Raw genomic sequence first — 26,209 nt, 5'->3', positions numbered from 1 at the left:
TAACACTGCATTGCCTGGACGTACCACAGTTTAATTATCCATTCACCTACTAAAAGACATCTTGGTTGCTTCCAAGTTTTGGCATTATGAATAAAGCTGCTATCAACATCCTTGTACAAGTTTTTGTGCAGACATAAGTTTTAAACTCCTTAGGGTAAATACCAAGGAGCACAATTGCTGGAGCATATGGTAAGATTATGTTTAGTTTTTAAGAAATCACCAAACTGTCTTCCACAGTGGCTGTACCATTTTGCATTCCCACCAGCAAATATGAGACTTCCTGTCACTCTGCATCCTCACCAGCATTTGGTGTTCTCAGTGTCCCAGATTTTTTGGCCATTTTAATAGATATGTGGTGGTATCTCGTTGTTTTAATTTGCATTTCCCTGATGATATACGATATGCAGCATCTTTTCATACGCTTATTTGCTATCTGTATATCTTCTCTGGTGAGGTGTTTGTTAAGGTTGGTGGCCCATTTTTCAACTGGGTTGTTTATTTTCTTATTGTTGAGTTTTAAGAGTTCTTTGTTTATTTTGGATAACAGTCCTTTATTAGATATGACTTTTTCAAATATTCACTCCCAGTCTGTGGCTTGTCTTCTAATTCTCTTCATATTGTCTTTTGAAGAGCAGAAGTTTTTAATTTTAATGAAATCTAGCTTATCAATTACTTCTTTCATGGATAACTTTGGTGTTGTATCCAAAAAGGAATTACCATACCCACAGTCATCTAGGTTTTCACCTATGTTATCTTCTAGAAGTTTTATAGTTTAAAATTTTACATTTAGGTCTGTGATCCATTTTGAGTTCTTTTTTTTTTTGAAAAGTGTAAGGTCTGTGTCTAATTTTTTTGCATGTGGGGGGTCCAGTTGTTCCAGCACTTTTTGTTGAAGAGACTGTCTTTGTTCCACTGTATTGCCTTTGCTCCTCTGTCAAAGATCAGTTGACTATATTAATAGGAGTCTATTTCTTGGCTCTTTATTCTGTTCTATTATCTAGTTGTCTATTCTTTCACCAATACCATATTGTCTTGATTACTGTAGCTCTATAGAAAGTCTTGAAGTCAGGTAGCATCAGTGCTCCGACTTTGTTCTTCTCCTTCAATACTGTGTTTGCTATTCTGGGTCTTTTCTCTCTCCATATAAACTTCAGAATCGATTTGTCAATATCCATAAAATAAGCTGCTAGAATTTTGAATGAGATTGCATTGAATCTACAGATCAAAGTTGGGAAGAACTGACATCTTGACAATATTGAGTCTTCCTAACCATGAATATGGACTATCTCTCCATTTACTTAATTCTTCTTTGATTTTCTTCATCAGCATTTTGTAGTTTTCCTCATATAGATCTTGTGAACAATTTGTTAGAATTATACCTAAGTATTTCATTTTGAAGGGTGCTAGTGTAAATGGTATGGTGTTTTTAATTTCAAATTTCACTTGCTCATTGCTGGTATAGGAAAGCAACTGACTTTTGTATATTAACCCTGTATCCTGCAACCTTGCTATAATCACTATTCTAGGAGTTGTCAGTTCTTTCAAATTTTCTACACAGATGATCATATTATCTGAGAACAAAGAGAGTTTTGTGTCTTCCTTCCCAATGTGTATACTTTTTATTTCCTTTTCTTGTCTTATTACATTAGTAAGGATTTCCAGTACAATGTTGAAAAGGAATGATGAGGGGGACATCCTCGCCTTGTACCTGATCTTAGTGGGAAAACTTTGACCTTCTCACCATTAAGTATGATGTTACAGTAGGTATTTTGTAGATAGTCTTTATCAAGTTGAGAAAGTTCCCCTCTATTCCTAGTTTACTGAGAGTTTTTATCATGAATGAGTGTTGGGTTTTGTCAAATGCTTTTTCTACACCTACTGATATAATCATGTGATTTTTCTTTTTTAGTATTTTGATTTGAGGGATTACATTAAGTGATTTTTGAATGTTGAACCAGCCTTGCATACCTGGGATAAATCCCATTTGGTCATGGTGTATAACTTTTTATGCTTTTTTGGATTTGATCTGCTAATATCTTGTTGTGCATTTTTGCATCTATGTACATGATAGATATAAGTCTGTAGTTTTCTTTTCTTATAATATCTTCGTCTGGTTTTGGTAGCAGGGTAATGCTAGCCTCACAGAATGAGTTAGGAAGTATTCCCTCTGCTTCTATCATCTGAAAGAGATTGTAGAGAATTGGTATAATTTCTTCCTTAAATGTTTGGTAGAATTCACCAGTGAACCCATCTGGGCCTGATGCTTTCTGTTTTGTAAGGCTATTAATTATTAATTCAATTTCTTTGATAGATAGAGGCCTATCCAGATTGTCTATTTCTCCTTTTGTGAGTTTTGGGAAATTGTGTCTTGCAAGAAATTGGTCCATTTCATCTAGGTCATCAAATTTGTGGGCAGAGTTGTTCATAGTATTCCTTTATCATCCTTTTAATGTCCATAGGATCTGTAGCAATAGCCCGTCTTTCATTTCTGATATTAGTAGTTTGTGTCCTCTCTTTTTCCCTTAATTAACCTGGCTAGAGGCTTATCAATTTTATTGATCTTTTCAAACAAAAAACTTTTGGTTTCATTGATTTCCTGTTTTCAATTTCATTGATTTCTGCTCTAATTATTATTTCTTTTCTTCTGCTTACTTTGGGTTTAATTTGCTCTTCTTTTTCTAGTTTCCTAAGGTGGAAACTTAGACAATTGATTTTAAATCTGTCTTCTTTTCCAATATATGCATTCAAGGCTACAAATTTCCCTCTAAGTACTATGATTACATCCTTTATTTATTTAAATATTTAAATACATAGCTGTTCTACATCATACATATGACCTTTCTAATATCTACTATCTTTGGGGGACTAAATATGTTCTTTGCTAATTATTTTCTCCTGTGCTTCGTGATACTGGATTGTGAGCTCATTGCCTGATTTTAATTGGTAGGAATCCTATGGGCCTAATCTGTGAATTGAGCCAGCTTTCTTCTTGCAGAGAGAACTACCTAGAATCAATTGAGACCCCCTTGAGTGTCTGGGTTCAGCATAGTAATCCCAGGCGTTCCTTCCCAATGCTCAAGGCAGGCCCAAAACTTGTTTTATTAACTACCGACAGCTGCCCTTACATCACCTGCAGTGTCCCACAGGCACCAGCTCCAAGTCACCCCAGCTCACATGCTCTGTTCTAATTTTGTTTATTTAATCTAATTTATTTATTTAAATTTTTGAAAGGAGAGATCCTTGGAGACTTCCCATACCTCTGGTGAAGCCAGATATGTCTCAAACAGTGTGTCATTTCCAGTCCTTGGTTATTGTGTGATAAATGAGTTTCTTAGAGCTCCTAGTAAGTATTATTGCCAGAAGCAGACCTGAAATATTTTTCAGCAAAAAATAGCATCTAGTACAATTCCACTTTTATAAAAAAAATTTATCTCTAGTTATCCACCTTTCTATATGTATGTATGGATAGAAATATGTCTAGAATTCATGTTCTTCTGATACTAATTAGGGCTATTTCTGAGTAATGGGATTGGAAGTGATTGATTCTTTATAATGAGGCTGTATTGTTTTTACAAGAAGAGAGTGATTTTTCTGAAACAAAAACAAAAGAAGAAAAATAAACAGACTGGGAGCAAATATTCTAAGATGTTAATAGTGGTTAGTTTGGGGTGGTAGGGATACAAGTTATTGTTATTTTCTTTTTCATACATTTGTTTATTTTTAAATTAAAAAAATAACTGCTTGACATTCATCAATGCACATATTTTATGAGCAACCACCATTTTCACCACAAGCCCCGCCACCTAGACTATATGTGATAAGGCAACCAAGTATGACTCTATATCAACTGTCTGTTAGTACAAAGTTTACTGTAGGAAGTGACATCAATACTGGTGTTTTTACTTATAAAAGCATGACAACTACTTTGAAGTATAACTTTTGGTTTAATAGGAATCATGCACAATTTTTAGGAAAATATTTCCATGATATAGAATGCTATTACATTTAATATAGACCAGAGTAATCCTTCTCTAACACAGGTAAAGTTCTATTGCAAAGAATACTACTACTAAGACCTGAACAGACATTTCTCCAAAGAAGATATACAGATGGCCAACAGACACATGAAAAGATGTTCAAAATCACTATCAGGGAAATGCAAATCAAAACTACAATGAGATATCACCTCACGCCCGTCAGAATGGCTATAATTAACAAGACAGGAAACTACATGTGTTGGAGAGGATGTGGAGAGAAGGGAACTCTCATACACTGCTGGTGGGAGTGCAAACTGGTGCAGCCACTGTGGAAAACAGTATGGAGATTCCTCAAAAAATCAAGGATAGAACTACCATATGATCCAGCTATTCAACTGTTGGGTATTTATCCAAAGAACTTGAAAACACCAATTTGCAGAGGTACATGCACCCCTGTGTTCATTGCAGCCTTATTCACGATAGCCAAGACTTGGAAGCAACCTAAGTGCCCATCAAGGGACGAATGGATAAAGAAGCTGTGGTATATATACACAATGGAATACTACTCAGCCATAAGAAACGATGAAATCCAGCCAGTTGTGACAACATGGATGGACATTGAGGGTATAATGCAAAGTGAAATAAGTCAGAGGGAGAAGGTCAAATACCGTATGATTTCCTTCATTAAGTAGTAGATAATAACAACAATAAACAAACACATAGGGACAGAGATTGGATTGGTGGTTACCAGAGGGGAAGGGGGGAGGGAGGAGGGTGAAAGGGATATTTCAGTACATGTGTGTGGTGATGGGTTGTAATTAGTATTTTGGTGGTGAACATGATGTAGTCCATGCAGAAATAGAAGTACAATGATGTACACCTGAAATTTTTACAATGTTATAAACCAATCTTACTGCAATAAACAAAAAATTAAAAAAAAAAACAAAACCTTAATTTCAAGAATCAAAGCAAATAAAAAAAAAAAAAAAAAGAACACTACTACTAAAGAGCTCTTTATGGGAGATTGGATGACCAACAGAGGTAATGCTTTGCTAGTACGGTTGTAAGCAACATCTCTGGTGATAGTTTTTATAATTATTACCTCTAAGGAAAGGACCTAACTCTGATGCTTATAGCTGAGAGAAGCTGAGTTATAACTATGTTTTATATAGTTTCTGTCTTGCCATCAAAGAGCAATTATCCTTCAGCTCATCTCTTCCTTCAAGCATAAAAATCATCTAAACAGAAACTACTCAAGCTATCTACCAGAATTAAAACTTGGGGAAAACATCCAGAAACAGAAAAAAAGGAGTAGAAGTAGTGATGTGTGCACAACACTTTCTCTAAAGTACCTTTTTTCCCTTGCAAATTTACCACAAAGAGCTAGACACAGCTGTTTCAGCTCTGATCCTAAAGCCTGGGAATCAGATTTCAAGCAATGCATTCAATTTTACATTTTCTTATAACTAAATAATTTAGAGACATCTTTAAATCCTTCTGATGGAAATTTACCTGTATGGTATCATCACTTGCCTCCATTTTCTCTAACTCAAATGTTAGAGTCATTTTCAATTTCTCTCTTTCTTCTCCCACACATCATGTACTTGCCCACCTCCTTTCTATCTTCTGTCTTTAAACATTACCTTTTCCTCATTTCAACAACCCTAGAGCAGGTCCTGGATGCCTGGATTGAAACAACTATCTCTTACAAAGCTACCCTCCAATTTGTATCTCCTTCATTTCTACACAAAGCGCTAAGAATTATCTTCCACCAACAGCTGTTTTCAGTAATAAGAAAGCTAAGTTCTGTGACTAAGCTAAACATCCCTTCTGTTCTGCAAGACCCACAATGGTTCCTAGTTGCTAGTCGTATCAAATTGAAATTTCCAAATATCGTTTATTATGTCCTTTATGAATGGCACTGAGCACTCTCAACCACATTTTTCTACATATTTAAATTTATATTATCTATTCCATTTAGTCTGACAACCATGTATTACCATGATTAATTCATTTTCTGTTTGTATTCTTTCCCACTATGGTAGGGACTATTTGTTGTCCCCGCTATTTATTCTCTCCTTCCTCCTTAACAATAGAGTCTCTAACTTTAATCTGGGCACATGGCTGCCTAACAAATAGACTACATTTCTCAGTCTCTCTTGCAGCTACAAGTGTTCATGTGACTAAATGCTTACCAATAATATGTAAGCCAAAATGTTATAAGCAACTTAAAGTGTCCTTAAAGGGAAGGGGCATTCATATTTTCAACCTCTCTTCCTTCCTACTGGCTAGAATGCAAATGTGTTGGCTGGAGCTCAAGCAGCTATCTTGGATCATGAAGTGGAAGTTACATGCGAGTTTGGTGGAGCAACAAAACAGAAAGAGGCCTGGGTCCCCGACATCATGAAGAGCCATATCAGTCCTAGAATACTTAGTTCTGGATTATTTTTAGACAAGAGAAAGAAATTCCTATTATGTTTAAGCCGCTACCATTTTTATGGCCCCTACTATTATCACTTATGGGTGCACCGAATTATAACTGATCCACCCTTCGCCAAGTTTTCATTTGCTACATCTCCTGTCACACTAAGAATGCCCCCCTACAAGTTATTTTCCTATGCCCCCCACCAAATTGTTAGTTTTCATTCTTCCTTTAAAATTCAGCTTCAGATTCAAATGCCTACATGGAAATGGTTAGTATCGCTAACTTTACTTAATCCAATTACTCTTTTTTGAACACAAACACACACATCTATATATCTAGAATCTATGTGTATATAGAGAAATGGACAAATGAAATTTAAAGCTAATGTAACAGATTTTTAACAAATTTACTACAGCTTTTACATCCAAACATTCACTATTCACTTTAAATAATACTCTTACTACAGATTCACTCCAATGATGCCATCACTCACCAAAACTCTTTTTGAACATCTTTTTGTGAAGCAGACTGAAAACTCATCACTAGATATAACCTCCATGAGAGCAGAAATATACCCAATATGCTTACAAGGCCTAGAAAAAAGCAGGTACTCAATGTATGTTTATGGTACAAAAAGAAATAAATTGTAGCAAAACTTCCTCACTTGAAGGTATATTGATATTTTTTAATAGTCAAAAGTCATTCAGAGCTCAGTCTAGTGAATAAGATATGTCATAAAGCTGAGGAATATCATTTTGGGTTAAAAAAAAAAAGCACTGACTATAAAGCAATAAACTAGATTTCCTTGTATGAATCATAAAAGTGGCTCAGAGTTGAGCTACTTCTGTAGCAATTTAGGGACTCGTTTCCTAAGCTTACAGTTAAACATGCCAAGCTTGCTCCAGTTTCAGAGCATTTGCACCTGCTGTTCCCTCTGCCTGGAACGGATTGCTCCCTCCCTTCATTCAGGTCTCTGTTTAAATATTCACCTCCTTCAAAAGGCCTTCCCTCACTACCGGACCTAAAATAAAGCCAGCCCTGTCACTCTCTGTCCCTTGACACTGCTTTCCTTTTCTTTATGGGACTTGTCACTATCTGACATAATCTTTTGTATCTGTTTTGTTTATGTGTGTTTAGTATCTGTCTCTGTCACTAGACTATTTGCTCCAGGATGAAAGGGACTTTGTCTTAATCACTGCTATAGCTCTAAATTTCTGCTGGATATCCAGATTTCAAATAATAAACTCAATAAATATATGTCTATAATGAAAGAGAAAAGAAATTGAGGCAGGAAGAGCAAGAAAGATAACAGAGAAGTAGTAAAAGGGGCAAAGAAACTCTGGATGAGTCAGAATTGGTTATTTTACTGTTACTCCTTTTTTGTGTCAGCTTGAATTTAAAGCTTTCGTGAGAAATTTCAGAATGGGTCTGCGTCTCTTTTGGAGCTTTATTTCAAAGGAATGGGAACCCTAAAGACAGAGGTTCCATTACTTTTAGAAGCATCTGTGTGGTATTTACTATTATAATTACAACGGCCACCTCCTTTACTGTTTTTCTATCTCCCAGTGCACACAAGTACAAACTGAGCGAACATTTGAGAACTCTTGACTGAGTCAGAAAAGTACTTTAATGATTTTTCACAGTTTAGTTAGTTTGTGTAGGTGTCACTACTAACATTTTTAAATTTCCATACTTAACTGACATTTGCAATATCTATTCATAATGAATACCCCCAGCTCTTGCAGGATCTTGATTAATAGATTTACAGGATAAGGCTAGGAGGCAAGCCTCTGAAAATACTTGTAGCTGTATGTTACTCCTTCTATGCCCCTCACTTATGGCACAAAGTTTAGCTCCTTTCAAGAGACAATTATCTAAGTCACATTTCATTAATGTTTTTGCTTCCTCCAACTGTCCATTCCTTAACACAACTTATCAACAGGGTGTGTCCTGGAGAAGTTTGGGCAAAATGACATTTCTTTATGTTTTAGCAAATTTAGTAGAAAAGATCATTTCATTTGCTTGCTGATTGCTATTGTAACATTACAAATAAAACCCTTTTTTAAAAGTTCAGTAGTCCAGACTTAAAGTTTTAGGCAAAGGAAAGGGTTACATAACACAAAGTATTATCCTGGAAGAGTTTTAGAGCACTTTCAGAATTTTGAGGCACATATAAGAAAACGTCAGTTTCTTGATTTGTAGGATCGAATAGCACAAACGCACATTTAGACCCTAGTCTCAGAAAACAGTTCCCCTTCACATTCCAGTTATGATTAAAATCTTAAAACTGAATCATGATGCCAAATATGGCAGTCGCTAGTTTGATACCTTTAAAGCTCAAAAACAGTTTATTTGAATCCCAGATAATTGCATTCAGAAAATAATCATAAAATTTTCTACTATTATTCTTCATCTTTCTTTTCCATAGTATGAGGTCTAATATAGTAATAGTAGTACTAATATAGTATTAATACTTGAGTATAAAACCTAATGTTTTATATTTTTTAGTTGTTCTTAAATGATGCCTACTGCATTTTAGGCCAATGTTCATTATACATACTTTTATTACGTAGCCTTGAGACCTTAAGAAGCTTATGCTTCTTCTCTGAAGCAGGAATTTCTGGTGTGGGGGCAGAAGCACATGCTGTTGGTGAGTTACCTGTACCAGGTAATCTTTTAGGAAATGTCATAGAGTAGCAGGTACGCTGTCTTGTCCGACATGCTACTTCCCTCTCTTTATGCAGTAATTGCTCATCCATCAGCAATGTTATGACTTGCTTAGACTTTTCCCGGATATAATAACCTGAAAAATACATCAAATTTGCTTAGTAAAGAAAATATTAATTAGGCTACAACTAATTTTTACTCTAAAGAAAATTAGGAAAAAATGAAAATGTGAGCAAAGTGAAAAAACCTGTAGGAAATATAGAGGGAAACCTAAATTTCATTAGAATTGTCAATAACTGTACTGCTTTTCTTATACTTTAAGAAGTAAATAATAATATGATGAAATCACATCATATATTGGCATTATATTTTTCACTTAAAATATGCTATTGTATTTTCCTATTAAAAGCAATACATACTATGCAATAAATCAAACAATAGAGGCACACAAAGAAGAGTAATGAATTAGAGCTAGATGTACTGACCTAGATGAATGACCGTGGCATATGACTAAAGATTTAAAGTGATAAGCACAGCATGATTCAAATCTGTGAAGCACAGGGGAAATAAACTGCTATATATGTATACAGAAGAGAGAAGTAGAGAAATACAAGGATGGATGATGGATGCATGCAGGTATGCATGAATGGATGCATGAATGGATGGATGGGCAGGCACACAGCCAGCTGTGTACCCACAAGATTGTCATTATCTGTTACCTTCGAGAGGTACAATTGAGTTGGAACAAGAGAAGGGAGGGCAATTGGCTTTTCTTTGACATAACATCCTATCATAACAACTTGATGCCATTAGTAGAGTACCAGAGTACAGTCTAAGATCTGAATTCTAGCCATGGTGCTGCCCTTAACCATCTGCGTGACTCTGAGCCAGTCAGGTGGTCTGTCTGGGCCTGGGTTTCCTGTCTGAAAACCAGTATAAGCATATCTGTTCAGTCTAATTCATAGATATAAAAGTATACTCATTCAAATATATGGTAGTATTATTATGCTTAATCCTCTCCCAAGAGAAATTATAAAGGAAATCCCTTACCTCTCCACATCTGGGGACCAATTCACATTAACATCTTATTTATTCCCAAGGCTGCTTCTAGAAGTAAACTGAAAAGTCCCTAAAGATCCTCTACCATGTTCATTTTGAACTCCAAGTGTGATGAATTAAAGTGTTAATGTTTCCAACCATAATTTACTAGTAGTAGAAGGAATGAGAAATGGCCAAATTCAGAGTATATTTAGACGAGGGGGGCCAACAATGTTCTCTAACTGCCAGTCGATTGAGATGGACAGTGCCAGAAACCTTTGCTCAAGCTGCTATCTCTTCCAAGATTATTATATCTAACCTTACTGCTTAATCATTTCTTCCTTCCAAACTTCTTTTATAACTGCTTCAAACCTTCTCATTCTAAACACTCTTAATTTCCTATGATTAGCTTATAGTCTACAACCAAAAAATTACAGTGTTTTGGGCTACCACTCAGTGTCACCCAACACAAGCCTGCTGTGACTATCAGCCTTTGGGGACAACATGCCAGATAGTACCTTCCTCTGGATAACTGACACAGCTTGTTTTCAGGGCGAAGGGTGTGCGGCGGGGATGGTGAAAAACTTGTTTTCCCATTCTTAACTTCAGGAGCTCCTTTGCTTCCACTTTCTGCCTCACTCCTCTTCTCCACCCACCCTGGCCTCCTTATTCTGCAATCCCACCACACTCTTTACCTCCTTAGAGCTGTGTGCTGGCTTTTGTTTCTGCCAGTAACTCTTTTGCATGGCTAGATCCCTGATTCATTCAGGTCTCTACTCAAATGTCACCTCCTCAGAGAAGCCTGCCTTCTGCCCACTCTCTATGAAATAGCCCCACCCCCATCACTCTCTATTCCCTTGTCCTGCTTTATTTTTCACCTCAGCATTTATCACACCTAATATTGTATTATATATTTATTTGTTTACTTGTTTATTTCCTCACCTAGAATATAAGCTCCTTGAAGGCAGAGACTCTCATTCACCCAGTATCTTTGGTGTCTAGAAGAGTGATGGGCACACAGTACATGCTCAATCACTATTTACTGAGTGAATGAATCGATAAAAGGAGCAGATTACTGAAAAGTCTCAATTTTCTCCTTGACACGATACAAGTGGAACCAGATGGATGAAAGATACTGAATGCCAATTTACAACTTAGCTGCCTGAGAAAGCTGCTTGACCTAAAACATTTATTGCAATACCCCTAATTAGAAAAGGTTAGAACTAGAAATTATGGGATAGATGTGGAATATTAATATTCTACTTGGAGTCTACATGCATTGATGGGATTTGAGGGCAGCTGCAACAGTTCAAAGGGACCAGCAGGTACATCAAGCAGAAAGCCAGCTGCAATGATGGAGGACTTCTCCCTGAAACATGCGGGCTCCTCCCTGAGGTGGCAGTCTGCAGCATCAGGAAGGTCAGGCCACAGCAGTTTACAGAAAGTAGGGAGATGAACTTCCCACCCAAGGCTGCCCACAGCCCTGGCTACCCCATTACCACCCTTGAGATGCTGGAGCGGAGGAACCTGGCTGTTCTAAAGCATCCAAGTTGAAAGTGAAAAAATCCAAGAACCCAATAAACCTGCTTCAAGAATAAGCAATAATAAGATGGCATCTACTCACTTCTAACCAATATGTTTCTGAAAAGAAAGGAAGGAGGACTAAAATAGAATAGTACTGGAAATAGGATAAACTTAGGCAGCAACTGCTTTGTGTCTGAAAAAGAGAAAGCAAGAAAAAAGGGGGAGGGAGAAGGGGGAGGTAGAGAGAGGGAGGGAGAAAACATGGATTCTCTGAAATAAGAAATTAAACTATGGAACAGATCAATATCCAAAGATATTATATAAAACACACCAAGATGAAAAGCTTGTTAGCTGAGTTGAAGGTCAAAGTAAAAATAAAGCTATATACTGTTTTAATTAGGAATCTTTGGGTTATAAGTGACAGAAACTCAATTTGAACTGGCGAAGGCGAAGGCCATGAGAAAACCAGGAGTTGCAATTGGGCCTCAGATACAAAAGAAGCAGAGACCGGAAAACTCCCAGGACTCTTTTCCCTCTCCCATCTCTGCTTCTCTCTGTGTAATGCTTTTATTTCCTCCTCTTGCAGCTGGCTTCTTCAATCTGATGTGAATATGGCCACAGACAGCTCCAGATTCACATCTCACACTCTGCCACCTGAGAAGTCTCCCTCTTCCTTCGTTAAAATTTGAAAAATCCAGGAGAATGACTGTGATTGGCCCAGCTTGAAAGTCACATGCTCATCACTATGGCCAGAGGGTAGGACGCTACCACTGGCAACTCCCATTAGAAAGACACAGCAGGGCCGCCCCGTGGCTTAGCGGTTAAGTGCGCGTGCTCCACTACTGGCAGCCCAGCTTCGGATCCCAGGCACGCACCAACACACTGCTTCTCCGGCCATGCTGAGGCCGCGTCGCACACACAGCAACTAGAAGGCTGTGCAACTATGACATACAACTATCTACTGGGGCTTTGGGGGGGGGGAAGGAGGAGGATTGGCAATAGATGTTAGCTCAGAGCCAGTCGTCCTCAGCAAAAAGAGGAGGATTAGCACGGATGTTAGCTCAGGGCTGATCTTCCTCACAAAAAAAAAAAAAAAGAAAGACACAGCAGAGTGAGGGGAGGATCAACAGGATAGAAAAATGAACGAGTAGAAGGCCAGCTCGAGGAGTCCTCCCAAACTCAAGGCAAAGCACAAGGACATACAAATCACTAGAGCAACTCTGCACAGACGACCGCCCAGGGATGTTCACTCATGCAGTCATTTCATCGTTTCCTGAACACAAGTTTCAGGAACTGCTCTAAGCAGTAGGGGCAAAGGTGAGGAAAAAAAGAGACTAGGTCCCTAAACAAGATAATTTCAGATAAAAATAAACGCTCTAAAGGAAATAAAGAAGAACAACACGATAAACATTAATTTGGGGTGTGGTTAAGGAAAGTCTTACTGAGGAAGTAACCTATCAGCTGAGTCTTAACAGCAAGAAGCCAGCTCTGCAGACATACAGGCAGAGCGCCAGGCAGAGGGAGGAGCAAAGATTCACTTCTTCAGGAAAGCCTTCTACTGAGAGCTAACAACCCCCTTCCACCTCGTCCCACACATACATCAGGGCCTCAGACTTGCTCAAGCCCCACTGTCACACCCTCGCATAGCACCTACACTTGCCTTTCATAGGATTTCCACAGTTTGTAACTGTCTGTTTATTTGATAAATGTCTTTTTCCTCCATTAGAGTATAATATTCCTGAAGGCCAGAACTATATTTGTTTGCTTAAGAGATACTTAAGAAACGTTTGTTAAATAAATGAATGAATACCCTGAGGAAAAATTTCCCAAATGCAGGGGAGGAGTCCATATAAGTTCACAACTGAACATCAAGTAAAGAGATTTGGAAATATAATAAATTCAAAGATCTTGGACACTGAGGTGTACCAGCAGGGAAGACATATACAGACTTTTAGAAAAGCAGGTATTAGGCTTCAAACAGTAGTTATAAAACATCTTAATACTCCTCTCTCCATTCCCCACCCACTGACCCACCAAAATCTACTCGTCTTCCTATATTCCTTTCTCAGTGAATTTTACCTCCATTCTAAGCCAGAAATATGAACATTCACCTCCTCAAAGTCAGTAATCTATGTCTATAGATCGTACCTACTAAACATCTTCTAAATCCATTCTCTCCTCTCCATTTCTCTTAGTTCAGGCCCTGATCATTTGTTGCCTGTGGTGTTCAAAATTTTTTACTTATCTTTAGTCTCCCTTCCAATCTACCCTCCACAATGTCTCCAGGGAGGGAGGGGAGAAGTATCCCAACCAGTATATCTGATTAAGTCATTTTCAAGTTAAAAAACCTTCAGTCAAGTTGGCACAGTAAGTTCACGCTTCAAAGTACTCCTCTGTTCTGCTCCAAATGCACAGCAATAATAGACATTGCCAGTCTCAAAAACAAGACAAAAACCTTCATGAACCAGAAATATAAGAGAAAAAAAGCAGGGAGCAGAGCTGAAGCCACAGGGCTGCTGAGCTCTTGATCCAGCAGCCAGGAGTTCGGCAACTCAGGTGTTAGAGAACCAGAGCTGGTCTCACTCTTTAATGTGAGGGGATATCCACGTTTGTGAGAGAAGGCTGGGAAGAAAAGAAAAAGAAAACAAAAACAGCTGCTAATTGCTTCCTGGGCTGTAACTTATTTGTAGCTGTGGGTCTAGAAGCAAGAGGGCACACATGCAGCCTTAAGGCTTGAACTAAACTAAGCCACCTGCCAGCTTAGTGACTGGATCTATGATACCCCCGTATTATCACAGGGCGTGAGCTCTGAGCTACTTTATAAGGGCTGTACTGGAGGCTCTCAGGGAACTGGGTGGCAGGAACTGAAAAACCAACATAAAGGGAAAAGTGAACACAGGTAATCGGGGAAGAACCTCTCGCTCAAAATAAGTCTGAAAACTAAAATTCCAAAATAGATTTTTAAAAAACCGAATGCTTAAGAAAGATGGCCAATAAAAGCAGCAATCAAAACACAAATTCACTCCAAATGAAATCAGTGTTCTATAGGATTCTATAGGATCTTCTATAAATCAATATTCTATATTGTTACAGGATTTTAAAATCCTATAACAGATTTTAAAATAAATATAATTAAGAGTGATTAATACAGGAATCATATCGACAACAAGGAATACGAGATTATAAAAGAAAACAAAAATAGGCAGAAACGAAACAAGAACAGATGGATATGAAAAGAGCCAATTAAAAATCCTAGAAATGAAAACTATAGTCACTGGGATTAAAAACAAAAAACCTGAGGCCAGCCCCGTGGCATAGTGGTTAAGTTCGCCACACTCCCACTTCGGCGGCCTGGGGTTCTCGGGTTCGGATCCCAGGCATGGACCTACACCACTCGTCAGCCACGCCATGGTGGCGACCCATATATAAAGTAGCGGAAGACTGGCACAGACGTTAGCTCAGGGCTAATCTTCAGCAAATAAAAAATCCTCAACATCCAAGGTAAACTCCAGAATCTAACAGTTGAAGAGAGAATTGGTAAGTGAAGAATATTACTAGGGAACTCTGCCAAAATACAGCACAGAGAAATAAGATTAAAAAGATTAATTAAAAGTCATAAAGGACAGATCACAAGGCACCAATATTCACTTAGAAGGTTTCAAAAAAAGAAAATTAAAGTAATCATAAAAAAGCAATATTCAGGGAGACAAGAGCTGGGAATTTTAGAGAAAAGACATGAATCCTCACATCAAAAATGCTCTCCAGAGACCAAGCAGGATAAGTAAAAATAAATCTATACCTAGAAACATGGTAGAAAAACAGAAGAACATTTAGGACGAAGAGAAACTCTTAAAAGCTACCAATCCCTTCTTTGGGCCTACAACAATTCACTAGCTATTCAGCTGGCAAGCATTTATTGGACATCTCCACCTAACTAAGTGAAGAAACAGAGATACAACTCAAATCATCTCAGCACTCCAAACTCCTGCAGTCTAGGATGGAGACTGTCATGTAGAGAACTCCTTACAGCTGTGTGATACATGCTGCAATGGACCACGGACAGGTGGAGACTGCTGAACTCTACAGGGCAGTGGGAAAGACCTTCCTAGTGAACATGTGCAGCGAGCTTTATCTGAACATGAATACACATTGCAGGAAATAAAAATGATAAAAGTGAAAATATGTCAAGGACTAATGGTATTAGCTAACATTGACCAATGACTTATCATGTGCCTGACTTTCAGACATTATCTCCAATCCTCACAATAACCCTCAGAGTTCATGAAGTCCATTTTACAGATGAGAAAAGTAAGTTTAGGGTAAGAAACTTTCCCAAAGTCATAAAGTTAATAAGCTAGAAAGTAGAGTTTGTTTCTATAAAAATACCAAAATATAGACTTCAATTTCTTTGACTGACTTTAGTATACAAATGTAAGCTACTGTATTTGATGAGAACCTTGATAAGAGATGGATTCTGTTGACGTAGCACTGAAATGCTAAACTGGTTACTCTCCTTTTTGTTTACTGTACTCTGTTGTCCATATGAGCACAGTAATAAATGGCACCATGGGAAGACTGGCTGGACCAGCACATTTAAGCTGAAATAAATTCATGATTTGCTTCTTGCTACCATGATTATCAATGCAACTATGTTTGCTGAAAAGGAGCAAAAGGCAATCCAAAATATTGAACTGTTTTAAGTATACAGGTTTTGTTTAAATTCACAGTATTATAACTTTTAACAACAGAACAGGCTACAATAACCAGAAGCCTATAATATACATTTGTTAAATGAAATTCATTTGTTCATCAAGACTATAAAAACGTTTGTTACAAGAAATCACATTTGCTCCCATGAACCATAAATGAACTCAGCAGCCTCGTGTTAATTAACTCACATCTCTGTACATGAGCACATCTACATTGCAATAATTAACCAGTCCACCACCACCTATCAGGTAGGTTTGCTGGTTAGAGAATTTTGACCACTGCTGTCTGACACCTGTAGGAAAAAAAATTAAGTTTGATGCACTTTGAAGCTAGATATTTTTCCCACAGTGCTTAACCACTATACCGTACTGCCCAGGAACCGTCTGCCTCACACCACCCCACATCCAGCCCCTTCTGTAAAAGTAATACCCCCAAACTGTAGTTCTTCAGCTTTTAGAGCCTTAATATGGCTAAACAACCTCTAAAGTAATTTTTTTAGATTTTTTTAATATTTTTGTTTTCTTGAACTTACTCACTCTTTCCAGATATCTTGGCTCTATTCAATTCACTACAGTCACCTTGAAAAGGAAAATCCCAATTATTCCTTTTTTTCTCCTACTTGCCTAGGCTCCCTCCTTCTCTAAACCTTCTCAGGTATTTCAGGGTCCAAATACCTGGTGTTTTCTCCCCTTCTATGAGAACCTGAACTCAAAAAACAACCTCCCTCTCAAAAAAAATTGATTTCAGTAATTTATAAACTAGTGTAAATATAAATAAATATATTACATCTTCCAGAGTATTTGCATTTTACATTTTAATTTGTATCTCTTAACTATGGCTTAAAAGTCTTAGTTCTTACTCCAAGACATTCAAACTTTGGTGAACAAACAGGTAGGTGATTGGTAAGGGCCCATCCTCAAGTTTTGGAGGACACACAGAGAGGCGGCCTACACAAAATTCACCATGCATATAAATATAAAGTATCTAATTTCCTAAATTAGATGACTGAGAATGATAGTGGAAAACTAAGACGGCAGTAATGTCACCAATGCATGCTACTTCTAGTAAAATAGCTTAACATAACTTTTTAACAACACTGAAAATTTGTCTTTTTAAAATATATTTTTTAAAAAATCTACCTTTAAATATACGTGTGTATGTATATATTAAATGGCCCATTTAAATGAAATTAAGCACAATTTCATGACTTACCTAATTGAAAATAAAATAGTACAAAAATCTATAATGCAAACATTTCTGAGAAACTAAATTGGTTTTATAAAAAGAATACCATAATTTTGTAAATAAACAATTTGATGGTATGAAACATTCAACTGGGTATTTTTCAGACAATTTTAATTAAGTTCATTCTAGTAGTTCAGTGAAACTTTGTTAGGCTGTATAGCATAATAATAGAATAGGACTAAACAGTATTAGGATATATGAGTTTTAATCATGTTCAGCCATTAATTAGCTGTGCAACCTTACTTAAATAACTTACTCTGTCTGAGTGTTAGCTCTTCATCTCTGCAAGAGAGATAATACATATCCTTCATTCCTCACAAGATGTTGTAAGGATCAAATAAGATACCATACACAGAAATGCTCTATTATTAAAATCCAGTAACATGCAAACAACTAGATACCATATAGAAAAGAATAAACTTTATCTCTACCTCACAATATACACAAAAGTTAATTCTAGATGAATTACAGACCTAGCTAAAACTATAAAATGTTTAGGAGAAAACATAGGAGAAACAAGGCCTTCATGGCCTTGGGGTAGGCAACTTTCTCACACAAGGCACAAAAGGCATTAACCATAAAAGAAAAAACAAACTGGACTTCATTAAAAGACCACATTAAGTAAGTAAAAAGACAAGCCACACTTGGAGAAAATGTTTAATACATGTATCTGACAAAGGATTCATATCCAGAATGTATAAGGAACTCCTACAAATCAATGATTAAAAGACAAAAAAAAATTAAAAATAAGCAAAATACTTGAATAGCCAAAAGATGTCCATATGGCCAAAAATCATATAAAAAGGTGCTGAACAACTTTCAGGGAAATGCAAATTGAAACAACACTATACACCCATCAGAATGGCTAAGTTAAAAAGAATAACAATATTTAAGTATTGACAAGGATGTGGAACAACAAACTCTCAAACACTGAAGGCAGGAGTATAAAATGGTAAAAACCACTTTAGAAAATTTTCATTAAATATACACCTGCCCTATGACACAGAAATTCCACCCGTTAAGTATATGCCTAAGAGAACTGAATATGTATGGCCACAAAAAGACTTACACAAGAGTGTCCATAACAGTTTTATTCATAATAGCCAAGAATTATACACAACCCAAACATCTATCAACAGAAGATGGATAAACAAACTTGGTATATTCACATAATGGAATATGACTCAAAAATAAACAGGGATGATACTACTGATAGATGCAAGAAGGATGAGTCTCAAAAACATCAAGTTGAGAGAAAGGAGCCATAAACAAAAGAATACATACTGTATGCTTCCATTTATATGAATTTCAAGAATAAATGAAACTAATTTATATGGCGAGAGAAATCAGAATAGTTGTAGCCTCTGTGGAGGAGGGAGGATTGACTGGAAAGGGAGATGAAGGAATTTTCTGGGATGATGGAAATGCTCTGTTATCTTGATATTGGTGATGGTCACACTTACCAACATTCATCAAACTGCACACTTAAGATCTGTGCATTTAAAATATATAAATTACATCCCAATAAGGTACTGTAAGTATTAAAAATCTATTTTAAAAAGTAATTTATAGTAAAAAAAAAAATGGAACAGTATGTTGTTATTAAAGGAGTCAACTTGGACATTTACATTTTTTATATTCCTAAAAGAAAGTTAATTTCTATAAATTTTCTAAAAGTATAAAAATATTAAGATATTAATCATCAATTCATCAAATATCTACTGAGTGATTCTACTCTCAGGCAATATACTAAGTGCTAGGGACACTGTTCTTGCCCTTTAGAAACCGGACCTAAAATAACTAAAATAAATAAAAAACACTTAAAAAATAGAGAGGATATACACCATGACCAAGTAGGATTTATGCTAGGAATGAAAGGTTGGTTCACATATGGAAATCAATCAATGTAATACACCACATTAATAGAATAAAGGGGGGAAACACATAATCATCTCAAGAGATGCAGAAAAAGCATTTGACAAAAGTCAACCCCCTTTCTTGGTAAACGTAGGAATAGAAGAGAACTTGTCAACCTGATCAAGAGCACCTATGAAAAACCCACACCTAACATCATACTTAATGGTGAAAGACTGAAAGCTTTCCTCCAAGATCAGGAACAAGATAAGGATGTCTGCTTTCACTGCTTCTATTCAACATTGTACAGGAGGTTTTAGCCAGGGCAATTAAGCAAGAAAAAGAAATGAGAGGCATCCAGATTAGAAAGGAAGACGTAAAACTATCTCTGTCTGCAGATGACATAACCTTGTATGTAGAAAATCCTAAGGAATCTACAAAAAAAAAAAAAAAAAAAACTATTACAGCTAATAAACAAGTTCAGCAAAGTAGGAAGATACAAGATCAATATACAAAAATCAGTTGATTTGTATTTCTACACATTAGCAATGAACCATCTGAAAATGAAATTGAGAAAACAATTTCATTTACAATAACATCAAAAAGAATAAAATACTTAGGAATAAATGAACAAAATAAGTGTAAGATTTGTATACTGAAAACTACAAAACATATATGAAAGAAGACCTAAATAAAAGGAAAGACATCTGTGTTCACGGATTGGAGGAACTGATACTAAGATGGCAATATTCCCAAAATTGATCTATAGACTCAATGCAATCTTGATCAAAATTCTAGCTGCCTTTTTTTGCAGAAATTGACAAGCCAATGCTAAATTTGATATGTAAATACAAGGGACTTAGAATAGCCAAAACAATATTGAAAAAGAACAAAGTTGGAGGACTCACACTCCTTTATTTCAAAACTTACCACAAAGCTACAGTAATCAAAACAGTGTGGCAATGGCATAGAGATAGACATATAAATCAATGGAACAGAACTGAGAGTACAGAAATAAACCCCTACATCTATGGTCAATTGATTTTTGTAAGAGTGCCAATACAAGTCAATAAGGAAAGAAGAGTCTTTTCAACAAACAGTAGTGGGACAACTGGATATCCACATGAAAATCAATGAGGTCGGACTTCTACCTCACACTATATACAAAAATTAACTCAAAATGGATACACGATCTAAATGTAAGAGCTAAGACTATAAAACTCTTAGAAGAAAACATAGGTATAAATCTTCGTGACTTTAGATTAGGCAATGATTTCTTACACATGACACCCAAAGCATAAGCAACCAAAGGAAAAATAGGTAAAATTGGACTTTATCAAAATTGAACCAGGAGGGCCGGCCCCGTGGCTTGGCGGTTAGGTGCGCGCGCTCCGCTGCTGGCGGCCCGGGTTCAGATCCCGGGCAGGCACCGACGCACCGCTTCTCCGGCCATGCTGGGGCCGCGTCCCACATACAGCAACTAGAATGGATGTGCAGCTACGACATACAACTATCTACCGGGGCTTTGGGGGAAAAATAAATAAATAAAATCTTAAAAAAAAAAAAAAAAAAATTGAACCAGGAAAGTAAAAAGATAACCTATAGAGAATGGGAGAAGATATTTGCAAATCATCTATCTAATAAGGGTCTTGTATCCAGAATATATAAAGATCTCTTAAAACTCAACAATTTAAAAAAAACCCAATTAAAAATGGACAAAGGATTTGAATAGACATTTCTCCAAAGAAGATACATAAATGGCTAACAAGGACATGAAAAGATGCTCAATATCATTAGTCTTTAGGGAAATGTAAGTCAAAACCACAATGAGATACTAGTTCGCACCCAGTTGGATGGCTATAATCAAAAAGAAGGACAATAACAAGTGTTGGCAAGGATGTGGAGAAATAGGAACCCTCATACACTGCTGGTGGGAATGTAAAATGGTGCAGCTGCTAAGGAAAACAGTTTAGCGGTTCCTCAAAAAGCCAAACATTGAATTACCATATGATCCAGCAATTCCACTCCTAAGTATACACCCAAAAGAATTGAAAGCAGGCACTTGAACTCATACTTGTACACTAATGTTCATTGCAACATTATTCACAATAGTCAAAAGGTGGAAACAACCCAAGAATCCATCAACAGATGAATAGGTAAACAAAATGTGGTATGCACACACAATGGAATACTACTCAGCTATAAAAAAATGAAGTTCTGATACATCCTATAACATGGATGAACCTGGAGGACATTATGGTAAGTAAAATAAGCCAGACATAAAAGGACAAATACTATATGATCTCATTTATATGAGGTACCCAGAATAGGCAAATTTACAGAGACAGAAAGTAGATTAGAGGTTAGCAGGGGAGTTATTGCTTAATGGTTACAGAGTTTCTGTTTGCGGTGATGAAAAAGTTTTGGAAATAGATAGTGGTGATAGTTGTGCAACATTGTGAATGTAATTAATGTCACTGAATTGTACACTTAAAATGGCAAATTTTATGTTATATATATTTTATCAATTAAAAAAACTAATAATATACCAAAAACCATAGGATTGTGCACTTTAGTTGTTTTATTTTTTAATTTTTTGTGAGGAAGATTGGCCCTGAGCTAACATCTGTTGTCCTCTTCCTCTTTTTGTCTGAGGAAGATGGTCCCTGAGCTAACATCTGTGCCAACCTTCCTCTACTTTGTATAGGGGATGCCACCACAGCATGGCTTGATGAGTGGTGTCCAGGTCCATGCCCAGGATCCAAACCTGCAAACCCCGGGCCGCCAAACGGCAGCGCGCAAACTTAACCACTATGCCACCGGGCCAGCCCTGTGAACTATGCACTTTAAATAGGTGAATTGTATGGTATGGGAATTACATCTCAATAAAGCTGTTTTACAAAAAGTGAAGGGAAAAAAAAAAGAAATGAGCTCTCAAGCTATAAAAAGACATGGAAGAATCTTAAATGCATATTGCTAACTGCAAGAAACCAGTCTGAAAAAGCGACATACTGAATGATTTCAACTATATGACATTCTGTAAAAGGCAAAACTACGGAGACAATAAAAAGATCAGTGGTTGCCAAAGGTTTGGAGAAGGGGGAAAAAGATGAATAGGTGAAGCACAGGGCATTTTCAAGGCAGGGAAACTATTCTGTACCATCCTGAAATGGAAGATACGTGACATTATGCATTTTTCAAAACCCCTAACTGTAGAACACAAAGAATGGACCCTAATGCAAACTAACGGCTTTATAGTTAATAATATGTATCAACACTGGTTCATCAATTGTAATAAATGTACCACACTATTGCAAGATGCTAACAGGAGAAATCGTGTGTGGGTAGGCAAGGGTATGTGAGAACTCTGTACTTTCTGCATAATTTCTCTGTAAACCTAAAACTGCTCTAAAAAAAAACAGTCTATTTTAAAAATGTATACTTAACAGAGACTGCACTGAATTTTATCCTCTTCTCATGATTCATAAGACTATTCACTTATAAATACAAATTATAATCTTACATTAGATGGGGAGGGAGTGCTGATTAGGCTCCACTGAATCATCTCCGTTCAGTGTTCTATACAGCCTTTCTCTACTTCATCTCCTGCTCCACCCCTGACAAAATCATTTTATGACCTAAATTTTTATATTCATATAACTACTTCCATCTAGATAGTCTGAAGATTCCATAGTCTTTGGAAACACTTCCTTACATTTGTGACTAAATTCCAGTCTAATTATAATTATGAATTACAATGATATTATTATACCAAATTGCGATGCCTCCTGTTTTATTTACTTTGTTCATTTTCTATGAGGTATCCTTTTATCAGGAATCTAAGTGTGTTAGTTTTACACATCCTTTTGAAAAAAAAATCTTGTTCTCTAAGGCATTCAAGAGTCAACAAAAAGGATGAAACTGGAAACCTCAACTGTCCCAGAGGAAAGGTAGCTAACACATTTAAGGACAACTTTTCCCCAGCTCCCAGTTTCATATAATCCCCTCCCAAACTCATCTTCACTGGCACATTGTATAAACTTCCACATCTGTTACCTTGGTCTTTTCCAGCTTCATCTATGTGTTGAAAATCTTTTAGAGTCTGAAGGTTACAGAACCCTTCTCTGCAATGCTGAATAACTTTCTTTGATCCATTCTTGATGAGATAATCCATTAGTGTAAGGGACTTATACACATGGCGCCAGTTTTTCCCATGGTCTTTGAGTCTCTGCCATAGCATATTCATAATTTCTGAGAGAGAAATCGTGTTGAAAGTCAGGTCACTGATATCTAACATCAGAGAACTAGAAGGACCCCAAGGGTCATTAGAAGTTGCTTCTCTGACTTTTATTTCAGCATCTGAGTAATTTTTCACGAAGTTTTTCACTTGCCTCCTGAATGCCATAGGTGAGACAAGTTTGAAGGTAAGATGGGGGATGAGAGCAATGGGACAGGAGTTTATGTGATTAGTTTAAAAAACTCTTGAGAAGTAACTGGCCCTCAGTTCTGCTGCTCTCAAATACAAATGATTAATCTCCATCTTGACAAGCCATCAATTTCCTGCAAAGAAAAGCACAAAAAACATGTAAGTTAAGTATTTGTTTAGTGTCTATAGAAGACCAAGTCAGTCTAAAAAACCTAGCTTTAGTGTCTAAATCAGCCCCCCACATCAGCTAGAACTGAGGGTACCATATAAATGTGCTTAGGATCAGTATGGGAAAATCTCTCATAAGGGAGTGGCTTGTGTTATTTAAAGAAATATAGGTGGTCTTTCTAGACTGAAAAGTTTCCACAGAAAATATCATTGAACCTCTTTGGCCAGAAATAAAATTATTATAAAGCATTACATGGACTGTGGAGAAGTCAGTATAAAGAAACGGAATTTGTGCTCTCACATCTCTTGCTTAAGATTTGCTGTCATGTATAAAAATATTATGTCCCGAAAGTAATTAAGATAAAAATCGAGTCTTAGAATCACCAAGTGACCCTATGGTTGTACTCTTTTTAGAACTACAAGTCATTAGAACCTGATCTAACTACAGTCTGCTTTCTTGTTAATCGAAAAGGAGGGAAGGTCATCAACTATTAAGACAAACAGCTGTACTTCAGTGGACTCCACATTTAACTCATGGTACCCTAGACCAACATTTTAGTCCTGCGAAGGCTGGCAAGTTCAAGGAAAAGGTTACTTTCTTTACTCAGCTTTAGAAAAAGAAGTATGAGTTTAGGATTAAACAATGTCTACAGTATGATTCAAATGGTGTAAGGGTTTCCCTAAAAGCTGGAGTGATCGGCATGCATCTGTCAGATCTCAAAACAAGTATACACAAAGAGAGGCTCATTTAGGTTGATACAAAAATACGTTAAAAATTAAAAGGGGTATGCAGCCACCAAACTGTAAATGACGCTTGTGAATGATCAGTTCACGGTTTATATGAAACCATTCCCTTTCTGCTCTTTCATTACTTTGCACTAACGTGGGTCAGCTACTTTGCAATCTCCCTAGTGAGTCACCACTGATGGCCACCAAGATAGTGTATCAAATTGATTTCAGGCCCTGACAAGCATCCAGACCTCGACAAGCTATAATCAGATTTTACTAGAGAAACTGCACACATAAAGAAGAAAAATGTTACAATCTATAACAAATGTGTTTGTTATTTTTGGGTTTGTTTCTCTTCTTTGCCCTCCTCAATTCCTAGCTCAGGCTTGATTAATTTCTATGTGTTTAAGGAAGACATAAATTTTCAGAAGCATCCTAAATGAACTATCACTTCTTTTTTTAAAAATAAGAGAAGAGGATAATTAATGGGTTTTTTTTTGTTTTTTGGTAAAAGTACAACACATCCTCAAATAAGCAAGATAGAAAAAGTATTCGTTTAACTAAGACTTCTCAGAAAGAGACTATCATCAACTCTGGGAAGAAAAAGAGAAGTTGTGTGTTTTTACATTTTTCTGATTTTCTCTCTTGTTTGTATTTCAAATACAGGCGTTTTTATCTGACTTACTCCTGCAGCGAAAACTCGATGTATAATGTGCTTCAATAAGCTATTAAAATTTCCAATCATGAGGGTTTTCTTTTTACATTGTCCTTTTTTCCCCTCTACTAAGCTCACTCAAGTCAGAGATGCACTGTGACATCAGCTTAGAGCAGCAAATATTGATGTTTCCTCACGTCTATTAAAAAAAAAACAACCCTGTTGAATTATAACCTGCTGGAGTTGAACAACAGCTGTTAAAACCCTCTTTTCAGATAGCTGCCTATTTATATTTTGGAGGGACAAAATCCTAATTTTTAGGTTTTCCTATATTCTCTAACCTGCATTTTTAAATTTTTAAAAAATGTTTTCTTAAATGAATTTTCTGCCCCAGAAAAGAATCTAAAAATAGCCTTCAATCCAACAGAGTAGTTTAAAATGAATGTGCTGCACATCATAGCAAAATTAAATACATTCCTAACCATAGGAAAAACCACAAAGAAAAAAGTCTGGATAAGTGAATTAGTATCATTTACTAATGTATAGTACTTCATGACATGAACATAGAATATGTAACACACCATTGTACTATTGATATCCTTCCAGACTAACAAGGAGTTCAATTAATTGGTGTTAGTTGCAAATTATATGTTGGTTTATTATGTGTTTTAGACACCTGACTACAAGCAGATGCTCAGTTTACTCATATCATCAAACACTCGAGACTGTAACTACAGTGATATGACAAAAGTAGTGCCTAAGAGAGTCAATTTTCACACCTGAATTTTGCT

General features: G+C 36.6%; 1 protein-coding gene across 1 annotated transcript in view; it reads right to left on the bottom strand.

The window, feature by feature from the left end:
- Window positions 1-26,209, bottom strand: part of ENTHD1 (ENTH domain containing 1) — a 187,121-nt gene that overhangs the window by 100,366 nt on the left and 60,546 nt on the right. The window contains exons 2-3 of the mRNA XM_058568317.1: window positions 23,497-24,000; window positions 8,963-9,205 (exon numbers count right to left, since the gene is read on the bottom strand). Of these exons, the coding sequence (XP_058424300.1) occupies window positions 8,963-9,205; window positions 23,497-23,845 (592 nt within the window). The 5' untranslated portion in view covers window positions 23,846-24,000. The remainder of the gene's footprint in view (window positions 1-8,962; window positions 9,206-23,496; window positions 24,001-26,209) is intronic.

The sequence above is a fragment of the Diceros bicornis genome, chromosome 25, assembly GCF_020826845.1.
Source record: "Diceros bicornis minor isolate mBicDic1 chromosome 25, mDicBic1.mat.cur, whole genome shotgun sequence".
Lineage (NCBI taxonomy): Eukaryota > Metazoa > Chordata > Mammalia > Perissodactyla > Rhinocerotidae > Diceros > Diceros bicornis.
This window is presented reverse-complemented; position numbering and strand designations above follow the sequence as displayed.